At 34.4% G+C, this 11,935-nt stretch overlaps 1 protein-coding gene across 1 annotated transcript; it reads left to right on the top strand.

The window, feature by feature from the left end:
* Positions 1-6,296: 6,296 nt before the first annotated feature.
* LOC131298636 (replication protein A 70 kDa DNA-binding subunit B-like) lies at positions 6,297-8,770 on the top strand. The gene is made up of 11 exons (XM_058324114.1): positions 6,297-6,411; positions 6,494-6,595; positions 6,682-6,756; positions 6,851-7,002; positions 7,082-7,355; positions 7,441-7,731; positions 7,809-7,884; positions 7,976-8,105; positions 8,194-8,345; positions 8,445-8,565; positions 8,645-8,770. The coding sequence occupies exons 1-11, from the start codon at positions 6,297-6,299 to the stop codon at positions 8,768-8,770; spliced, it is 1,614 nt and encodes a 537-aa protein (XP_058180097.1).
* Positions 8,771-11,935: the final 3,165 nt, after the last annotated feature.

Raw genomic sequence — 11,935 nt, 5'->3', positions numbered from 1 at the left:
CTTTAAAATTCAATGTCCTATACAACAATCTTTGTGCAAACTATTCGACAAATTGTGTCTTCCAAATATGAGTGTTCAAGCAATACCAAAACAACATATGAATAGTTATGACCTTCAAAAAAAATGAATTGGACTTCAAAACCACGTCTCATTGTCAAAATCTATAATAATAAAAATATTGAAATCATGGAGCTAATAACGTACATTTTAATAAGAGAGGCAAAAAATATGGAGGCCATGGCACCCTCTATTCGCAATGTACATTTACCCCTAATTGTTCAATCGCATATACCCTATAAAGTATTGTCCACACTAAGCATCCTCGCTCTTTCAGTCTCCATCATACAGTTTCCAAAGATGAAATGGTCTTCAGATGTGCCAAATGGGAGCTCTTTTGTGATTATTATAGCTTGTGTATTTGAGTTGATTTTGAATGGGTATGTATTCTTTGGCAAAATGTCGTTATATTAAGGTGATAAGTTGATAACCTCATGAATGGGGTTCACTAATAGAACTAAATTTCTCAAATTTATACCAATACTCAAAACTTGATCTTGATCCATGCAATCCAGAATTTATAAGATATTTGAGTTTATGGAGATTTGAAAATGGTGAGTCTGGTGACTTAGTTTGACCAAGTTTACATGGCCTTTTAGAGGATGTCATGTTGTCATGATTTCTTGGTATTCGTGTTGAATTCATTGTTTAATCTTCTCAAAAGAGTATATAGGTATTGTTTTGTGATTAAAGGATTGGAGTATCGATGACCCCTCAATGTTGCACTCTCTGGGTGGGTTATGGTTTCATGGTTGACTGTAAAAGTTTATTGCTATAGAGGCATATATAAATAGAGTCCAGAAACCGTAGAACATTTGAATTTGGATGAGACTGTTTATGTACCGTCATTTAGACAGAACTTGATTTCTGTTTCCTATTTGGACAAATCCGGTTATACTTGTTCATTTGGTAACGGAAGTTTTTTTTATATTCAAATATTATTAGCATTGGATATCTAGTTGATAGTCTATACAAGTTAGACTTGGATGCCTCTCACTTAAAGTTTAAATGAAACTTTGCATGTTGACAAATATGGTACGAAGTGAAAATTAATTAATTGGTACCAAAAGGAGTTCAGACGTTTTCGAAGTGATGCATACCATTTTTTATGGTCCATTCCCTACGGCTTCTTGGAATGGTCAATGGTATTTTATCACTTTTACAGATGACTATTCTCGTTATGGTGTATGGTATCTAATTTTTCCTTTACCAGATTCTTTTTAGGGAGAAGCCTTAAAGACTGCAGTTTAAATCTTTTATTGAGCACCTAGTAAAGTAGTAGCTAAAACCCCATACAAGTTATGGACTGGAAAGAAGCTTAGTCTTAGGCATTTCCATGTCTGGGTTTGTCCAACTGAGGCTAGGCCTTATAGGCCTAACAAAGGAAGGTGGACTCAAGAACTGTTAGCTACTGTTTTATTGGATACTCAGAAAGATCAATGGGTTTTAAGTTTTATTGCTCTTCCATAGATACCATAATTGAGATGGATAATACCAAATTTATTGAGGATGTTGAAAGTAGTGGGAGTGTACAACCTAGGAATTTTGAATTTGAAATGATTCATGTTGGGACTGATGATGTGGTCACACCTGTCTTAGTACAGGATGCGGATGCAAACCACCAGACTATTCCTGAGTTGTCTCCTTCTAATACGGAAGAACCCCAACAAACTCAATTGAAAGTGCTAAAGAATCAGAACTTCTGATTGCAAACTAAAGAAATCCATTTATGGCTTAAAGCAGGTATCCCAACAATGGTATTGAAAGTTTGATCAAGTAATTTCCTCTTTTGGTTTTAAGGAAAATTCTATGGATCAATGTGTATATCATAAGATCAGTGGGAGCAAATTCATTTTTTTTAGTATTATATGTCAATATCTTACTGGCAAGCAGCAATATTGGCTTATTACAAAAGTCGTATATCGATAAAGTGCTCTGTAGATTTGGCATGCAAAAGTTGTGCAAAATGAGTTTGCTCCAATGCCCAAAGAATGATTTGAAAAGAAAACAAATGGAAGACATCCCTTATGCATTAGCAGTAGGGAGTCATATGTATGCTCTTTTTTATACGCATTCGGATATAGCGTGCGCAGCTGGAATGCTTGGTAGATATTTGCAAATAATATGCTCACGTATCGGAGAATCTAATTAGTTGGATATTCGGACTCCGGGTTTGTTATTGCTTGCTATAAAGAAACAAAGCAAGTGCTATATGGTAGCAGAATTTTATCACTTGGCTTCATATAGTGAGTAACATCGAGAAGCCACTAAGGATTTATTGTGATAATAAAGCTGTTGAACTGTATTCTAAGAATGACAAGAGTTCGTCAAAATCGAAGCATATTGACATCAAGTTTCTTGTCGTTAAGGAAAGAGTTCGGAATCATCTTATGTCAATTGAGTACTTTAGCATAGAACTCATGATTGCAGATTCGCTTACTAAAGGCTTACCACCTAAAGTGTTTAAGGAGCATGTTGCTCGTGCAAGAGTGGTTAGTTCTAATGAAGTATTTTGTTAGTAGGAGTTGTGCTATTCATATTATGGATTATTAATTTGATATTTGTGGTGATCACTTTCAGTTTATTGATGATTCTGAAATAAAGTTGCGTATTTTTCAAATTGTGGTTATACATGAAGTTTTGAAAAAATATGCATGATACAGGAACTCTATTGAGTTATAAAATTGGACCAGTTGGAAACAAGCATGATAAAGGATCACATTGCATGCGTTTTCCATGCTATATAGCCGTACTTGATCTACGTCGTTGAATACATAGGTATTTGTGACCATGGATGGGTCCTGTCATGATAAATATGGCAAAGGCCACCATGATCCTATATTTATGTTTTCGATGGACCAGATTGTATTGAGATGACACTCATGAATTTCGACAACAAAAGTTTGAGCTCCTAAAGTTTACAATGTTTAATATCAGGATGACCTATGTGGCCCAAGTGGGAGATTGTTAGCAAATTTCTGTTTGTGGGCCTACATAGATCATAAATTTAAACATTGTATGTTGTCGAATAAGGCTTGAGTGATGTCAGTATTACCCATAAGGTTGTGATCGTTGAATTAATGTGACCCGGGTAATGGACACATCTCTATTAGCACGTATTTTGGTCATATAACGTGCGTTTAGTGGTGCGGGCTTATTTTATATGTAGAGACCAATTAAAGGGCTCAATATGGTTCCATCTATTATGATGGGCTATGATGGAACCAGGGCTTATAAATAGGTGGTCAAGGTCCCCACTCCAACCCTAGCCCTCTTTTCTCATACCATCCCATCATGTGTGAGACTAAGGTCAAGATCAAGAGAAGGGTTTTGGAGGCGGAAGACAAATAACCATGCACTAAGGTTTTCATCCTCCAAGGCGACAGGTACGCATCCGGTATAATTATTTTCTTCAATGGTTTGACATGAGTTCTTGGAGTTTAGGGTTTCTTATGAAATCCTACATATGTCTCTTTATTTATTTGTATATCAATACCAATGGTGAAATTAGATTGAATTGGAGAATCAAAATTGGACTTGACAAAGTCAAAACCTCTTATGGGTTTCTAGTTGGTCAGAGCAATGGGGTATCGAAATTGTGTCATTTTTTTTACCGGTTTGTGTCATTTTTCACCGGTTTTTGTCGAAAATAAATCATGAAATGGTATTGTGCTTCAAATTTTATGACAATTTTGTAGTATTTTTTCATGATAGTATGGTTGAATGTGCGTGGTTAATTTGATTGATTTTGTGCCGAAACATGTCATGATTAAACATGGTGAATTTGCAGAATTTTGTCATGAAATGATTATTGTAGTTGATCCTTAATTGTCACGAAAATTTTGCATAACTAATCCATGTTTTTAGAATATCCACCATGTTTCGAAAAATAATTTTTATGATAATTTTGCAGAAATTTATCTATGAAAAATATGAATTATTTTGAACTTGATCACATTTGTCAAATTGTGTAAGGTAAGGTAATAAATGGAGGGGAGAGAGAATTGCAATTTATTATGTAAATAAGAAAGTTTTTTTTTTCTGCCTAAGCTAGTAAATAAGAGAGTTATGAATTAGTGGAACTAATTCAGTTTGATCAAATGGACGGAAAACGTTCCCATAATATAGGGGACTAGTTATTTGAAAATTAGATGGGATGATAAACATAAATATTGGGAAAATCAAAATATTAGGTAGACAATATACATCTATATAATATGACAGGGTGGTTTTCAAATCCCCTATTTTTTCTCTTATATTTTGGACCCTAGGATCGGTACACATTTTTCCAACGGCTGAGATTACATGGTAGGAGGGCTAACGATATATTTGGAAAGGATGATACAAATATAATTCCTACCTTCTATATATGTAAACGGCAATTAGCTGTATATATATTCCAATTAGCAATTAGCTGTAAACGGCAATTAGCTGCAATTTGCAATTAGCAATTAGCTGTATGATACAAAGAATGATACAACGATTTTGGGCATTCCCACGTGCGGGATTTTGGAAACGGCAATTAGCTGTATATGTATTTCATTGATTGGCCATTGGATTTAATTGATTGATTATAGGATTTTGGAAACAGCAATGGATTGGTCATCAAATGAAAGCATGGGATGAGACAATTATAGGACTTAATTGATTGATTGATTTCAGTCATCAGCTAAGGAAACAATTAATTGATTGATTTCAACATGAATAATTATATCATTTAAACTCTTAAAATCAAAAATCTTAATTTCAAACTAATTCTGTTTCCTTATTTTCCTAATCAGTTTCATTCCCTAATCCTAATATGACTCTTAATCTAAATCCCATGATTTCCAATCTAATAGCATGATTTACGTTTCCCAAATATACGAGTTCCTTTCTTCGATCTCTTCCTCTTTTCCAACAGATTAACCATTTTCCTCCTTCAAAACACAAACTCAAGCAAATTAACAATTTTCCTCTTCTCCAACAGATTAACCATTTTTCTCTTTTCCAGCAGATTACCAGGTTTTGTTTCCTCTCTCTCCCCCTCTCTCACTCTCCCTCTCTACCTCTTAAAAATTTGCGCATTCGAGTCGTGCCTTCAAGTATGGGCATGCAGTAGACACACTCACGTTGTGGCATCGGCGTACAGAACGGGGCCTTAACTGTATCGAAAACCTCTCCTAGATATTTTCCCTCCTTTTTGGTTGTAGTTTTCTCTGTATGTTATTTAACTTGACTGAATTTTGATTATCAGTATAAGTGGCAAAAACCCGACTCATAATAGTCTTGATTCCCACTTTAATCAGCTTTACACATAATACTTTTTTTTAATTAACACTATCTTTATGATTGTGGGTAATTTAGCGAAAAAGCCCACTACCCCTACCTTTCACTGAAAAGTGCAACAAAGGCAAACATATTCTTGACTTAAATTCAATCAGCAAATATAATAGCCCTTCTCTTCTTTTTCTCTTTTTTTTTGCGCATATATTGTTGGTTCATCAATCAAAATTTAGAGCAATTTTGCGTCGAGCTTAAATTCGAGGTGCTACTACTGTTTTTTTTTTCTTTTCTTGGAGGGTTTTCTTTTTAATCTTTGTTTTGATCATAAATTTTTTATTTAGAAGGATGAACACAGTTATGTCAATCTTTTTTTTTTACTAATGTAGTTACCCATCTTCATTTTTTTGGTGTCCCGTTTGCAGGATGAGTAATGCAAATGAAATTAATATGCAAATTGACCCAGTTGAAGAGCCAAATATGCAAATTGAACCACCAAATGGTAAGACTTCTAAACTGCGTTTTTTACTCCACTAACAATACTGACTTTCTTTTGTTTACATATATAGATGAAGGAAGCGTTTGTCGGCATGAGAGTGCTCGCAAAGAAGATAAAGAAAAAAATGGTATGCATTTATAGTAATTTGCAGTTGAGCTTTTGTTTCCCGTTTACATGATAATTTGTGACAATAAAATGCTACCAGTGAGCGTAGTCGAGACGAATGAGGATGCTCATGCGTTTGTTGAAGATCAAAACATGGAAATTGACCCACCAATTGGTAAAACTTCTAATTACAAATACTAAATTTGAAAAACTTGACTGTAGTCTAAACTGCACTTTTTAGTATTCTAACAATACATACTTTCTTTTTCTTTTGTTTATATGTACAGATGAAGGAATAAGCCACCTGCATGAGAGTGCTCATGAGTTTGGTATGCATTTAGTATAATGATCGAGTTTAGTGTGTCCCGTTTACATGATAAAATGTGAGAATGATATTACTATGATTCCAGTGGCTGAAAGAGTTGAGATGCATGTGGATGCTCAAGTACCAATGGAAGAGCAGAATAGAGAAGCAGGCCCACCAAAGGGTGAGCGAATATGTGTGTAAATCTTATAAATTGCGGTTTTCAGTTTGCTAACATAAAAGAGTTTCTTATTTATATAATATAGATGAAACAATAAAGGTGTCACACGTGTCTGAAAAGGTTGGCTTGCATGACAATGCTCAAGAACCAAATGAAGAGATAAATGTTGAATTCAACCTACCTAATGGTATGCATGCAGTAGCTTTTATTTTTAAAAATCTTGAAATATACTTAGCCAACCAAAATAATCAAAAGAAATTGCACTGCACATAGGTGAAGTAGTCCAACATCAAGGGGATGCAAAAAGCTTAATTGAAGTGTCAAATGTACATGTGAACTGCACAACTGGTAAGCACTCCTAATTTGTGTTGGAGTTTGAGCTTTATATAGATATCAATCGATTTATCTTATATACTTTGTTAAATCTTTAATTCTCATATAGGTGATATAATGGACGTCCCTTATCCTTATTTTACTGATTTATGTCAAAATGGATATTTATGGAGAGTAAAAGCTCGATTGGTAAGGATGGTAGAAGTGATTAATCCGCTTCTACCTTCCATGACGCTCAGATTGATCTTACTTGATGAACAGGTAAACAATTTTCCAAACAAAATTAATGATTATTAAATATCATAATTGAATGTGTGTAATTTTTTGTTTCAAATTACAGGGTCATGCCATGGAGGCCATTGTATGGCCCGAAGAAGTAGCCTACTTTAAAGAACATCTTTACGAGGGTAGGGTCTACTTTTTAAAATCTGTGGAGATTATGGAAGCTGATGAAAAGTTTAAATTAGTCTCGTACTGCTACAAGATGTCTTTCACCGATGACACAAGGGTAGAACACTACGTGTTCAAATGTGATAGAATCCCTCTTCATTGGGATTTCAGTATAAAATTACGAGACATCCACCATTTCACCAACAAGTATGAGCAATTGATAGGTACGTTCCTAGATGTCGTCCACTAATTTTTGACTTCAATATATTACATAGATTTTTTTAATATCTCTTTTTATATATTATGCAGATGTGGTTGGATTAGTTGTTAACGTCACAGAATGTCGAATTGCTAGAAAACGAAATTCTAGGGTTAGAGATGTGGTGTTACTTGACCCAAGGTATAGTGACTTATTTTTCCATAACATATATTCATACAATTTGAAGTTAATCTTTGTTTTCTATTTCAAAAACAATATGACGTTTGTTCGGCTTTCTTTATGGAATGAAATAGCAACAAGAGAAGGGACACGTATGCTTGATGATCTGAATAGTAACAATATTTTATTTGCTACGGGATTGAAGGTCAAAGACTTTGACGGTAATACTACTCTCAACCTTTTTAAACATTTTTTTCCCATAAACCTAATCTAATAATTTAAATATTTTATCTTCTAGGTCTGTACCTTACCACTTGCATGAAGAGCAAACTATATGTGAACCACTCATTTCGTACTGATGGCATTCCTAAATGGTAAGTTGAGAAAAATGGGAAATTGTTTATAGATCGAGATGGATATTATTTATTCGCTTAATTGTTCTAAACAAATTACGTGCTAATCTAGGCTCAGCGATAACAAAGATACACAAAGGTTGGTAGCATGGAATCGCACATGTGGATTCTCAATTCCACAGGCGCTAATAATATCAAATGCTAAGAGAGTTCAAATAAAACAATTTGTGTCCATGCCCAATGTAAGATTTTTTCATATTTGAAAAATGGTTAATATTTTCTTCCCATTATATAGAAATTCAGTTGGAATTTGTGAATTTTTTTCCATAGGTGCAACATTATCGCATATTAGGCCGCATTGAGAAAATATACGAAGAACACATATGGATTTATAAATGCAAGACGTGCTTTAGGGAAGTTGAAAATCAGTACGGTTGGTTTGTCTGTAGTCAATGCGGAGAAGATGTGGAAACATCAGCCAAGTTTTTTTTTAAATAATAGTATTTCAACTCAATCATGCATTTTATGCGTTTTTTTTTAAAGTCAACTTATACCTACAATTTATTTGTAATACATTTTAGGTATAATGTAAAGATAGTTGTGAAAGACTCCACTGGCTCAATGGAGCTCTTGGTGAAGGACACAAAGGCAGAATTTATCTTGCGATGTGTACCATCCGATTTGAAGAAGTTAATGTTAAAGGTAAAGGCAAGATAAAAAATTAATGTGATGCTCTGTCTATAAAATATAGCTATACTTTATAATATAGATGTTTTGTCAGGAAAATGGAGTGCAGATACTTAAAAAATATCTTGAGCAATTTTATGGACGTGCATATGTGTTTATTATTCCTGCTCCACAACTTATGTACCATGAATATTGTGCCTCTGTGGAACCTTCGTGTTAAAAGTTGATTGGTCAGAAGAATGTTTGCATATTTCCAAAGGTACTAAGTTGTTCTTCTCTTTCCATTGTCACACCTAAATTCTACATAAATTGGTTTATAAATTATGATAAATCTAATAATTCTCGATATTCTTTATGCAGAAATGTCGAGGATGGCAAAGAACCACTGAGATTATCGTGAAAACATCATTGTTAAAGCATTGTGGAATGGTCCAATAACATTTTAGTCAATTTAACTTTATTGGACTTTTATTACGCGTGTTTCGTGATTTATGAATTTTCAACAAATTTTACCTATGCTTTGCTTATTTTATTTTATATGAATTTACTTTGCTTCTGTACATTTTGTTATGAAACAATACTTTAAATTGTGCAGATTGAGTAAAAAAAATTGAAACATAATTTTAAGATCACGACATCGGTCTATAACTTAAAATGGTCACTCTTTTAGTGCCAATAAACATATAAGGAGTTTGTTCTATGTGTTTTAGTTGATTGAATGTGTTCAATAATTATTTGTGTGTGCTGAATGTTCGAGCCGCGCCTTCAGGCACGGGCATTCGCTAGTAGTAATATATGGATAGGAGTATAATGGGCAACATTAGATTTTGAGAATGGGAACATAAGTATTTAAAACCTCTAGGATGGACACCTAAATAAGTCTAGTAAAGAGGATGCCTATTTAATTTATTCAAAACTCAATGGGTTAGGGTGGGATAAGTTTTTCACAAGCACAAGTTTCTCATTCAACTTCTATCAAGAGTAAAATCTTTGGAGTAAAATTTCCTACGCGTGAAAATGTGTGAAAATAGGCTCCCATTTACGATATACTTCATCTGTCCCGATTTGTTTGTCTTTTTTCACTATTTGGGATTTCTTACAAAATTATCTATATATTTTAATTTATAGTATTTTTGTATGCAATATAAATCTTATTTGATAGATCTCAATTAGTTCTATAATATGATGTTTTCGAAATTTTATAAAACATTATAGATTGTGAGATATAGATAATTTTTTGAAGGATACGCATGTCGAATTAGACAAACAAATTGGAAAGAAGAGAGTAATTACGCAATTTAAATTTTTGATTGGTGGGATTAGTTCAGGATTTAGAAAGAAAAAAAAATCATTTGAGTAGAGGTCAATGAAATTGGTAGCTAGTCGTCTCCTCTGTTTTGTAGAGTATTTTAATGGTTCCTTCGGGTTTTTGCCTTCAGGTATTGTGAAATTGTGAAATGAAATTGAATTGACTGATAAAAAAAGAAGGCACCCATAAGTGGAACTGAGATTTGGACTTTGAAATTTGGGGTTATTTATCACTCTTGGCTCCACCAAGTTGAAGTGGTGATGGACTTCTTCTTCTCTTACCCATAAATGGAGTCCACTAATGGGCTGAGTCATGTCAACTGGTCATCATCGGCAACTACACTCAAATAAAAATCTTTTTGGTCGTGTGCACAGTTGGAACCAGTTAGGGTCTGTTTGGACTTGAGAATTAGTCAGTAAATAAAAAGAGTGTGTAGATTCTCATCTCCTGACTGTATCTATATTTTTGAATCAGATCTATATATATCTTGTAACAATGTATATGCAATTTTCGCGGATCAAAAAAAAAAATGTATATGCTATTTTCCGAATAGTTTACCAAATTCTTGAAACAAAAACCATATTTATATGGGTAAGTTGGCAAAATAGTCTGCAAATTATCGGTTTCCCACGTGTATTATTTTTTATTGGCAAAATGACTATTTAGCCTTTGGTCATTCATTCTAATGGTTTTTCAATTTTGCTCCTAACATACGTACTATAACTATGTAAGTCTATTTTCTTGCTCCAAAATTATCAATTATTAGTCAGATCAGAATACACTACTAATTCGAATCTAAAAAAACAATGAGCAATTTAAATAGACAGCCACCAAAACACCCAATCAAAACTTTCCTAGCTAATTGTTGTAGTTTTTTTTTTTTTTGCTAAACGATAAAAGATGATATTATAACTCCAAGAAAATTACATCAAGATGAAAACTCGTTCGTAGACAAAGGACCAAGTAACCAAGACGTCGGGGATTCATCCCACAGACTATAACTCAAACCAATTAAACCTTTTTCCTACGGAAACAAGAAACAACCCAACTGAGAGAAACCCAATCGAGAGAAAGGCTCACGGCAAGAAACCGGAAAGAAAAACCTTCACAAAAGGAAGAAGAATAAGTAAAAGATCGCAAACCAACAAGAAAATGAAAAAACCTCGCCATCATCATCCACCAACAAAGATCTCCAACTCCGGCGACCCAATCATGCACAAAAAGCTCCGCACCCACAACTGCACATCTGAACCGCACCACCAGACGAGTCACAGGTGAACGGCGAATATGGAGGAGGTTCAACGGTAGAGGAACCGGGAAGTCCAAGGCATTGGGAGGCGTGAGGGGAGGATGGAGAGTAATGAAAGGGGAAAATAGATTCCGATCAGAGGCCGACGGAGAGAAAAACTCCATAAGGGAGATCGTTCCCCCCTCCCGCCACCCATGTTAGGGTGGAAGCCCTAGGGGGAGGGAGGGGAAGGGAGAAACAAAAATGTGCAACGACTAGGGTTAGAGAGAGAAAGCAGACGATGACTCCCACAACCCATCTAATTGTTGTAGTTAATTGGGTTATACGAGTTAGTAACCCTAATAGCTCTTGATTTGAGTGGCACTTTCAATTTAGAGGCCAGGGACAATTCTTGCCGAATATAAGGTTTGATTAAATATTCGCCTCCCTTGATAGGTTTATTTTCCATTTTCTTATAAGATTGTTTCTTTATATGCATTTTTTGCTTGTGAAACGGGTTTGTTCATACATTTTGCATTTATTTTGTGGGCTCTTTTTGGTGCATATGAATGCTCACCGTACCATATTATGCCATATGATCCGCATGAGACATGTAAATTACATCCTGTGGAATAAAAAATTACAGAAACTTCTGCGTAGCTAGTTTCGTAGCAATCCACAAATAAATCATGGAGAGTAGACAAGTTTCCAATAGGGCTTGAAAGAAAAGATAGTAATTGGAATATGGAGTGGTAAATTAATGAGGCAAATTAATTAACCGAATCAGTCATTGAAGAAGCTTGTGGTAGGTTGCCCACATGCTTTTGCTTTGTCATCATGAATTCAAC

This window comes from Rhododendron vialii, chromosome 8a (assembly GCF_030253575.1).
Source record: "Rhododendron vialii isolate Sample 1 chromosome 8a, ASM3025357v1".
Lineage (NCBI taxonomy): Eukaryota > Viridiplantae > Streptophyta > Magnoliopsida > Ericales > Ericaceae > Rhododendron > Rhododendron vialii.
Note: the sequence above shows the minus strand (reverse complement) of the source record. Positions and strands in the feature narration are given on the sequence as shown.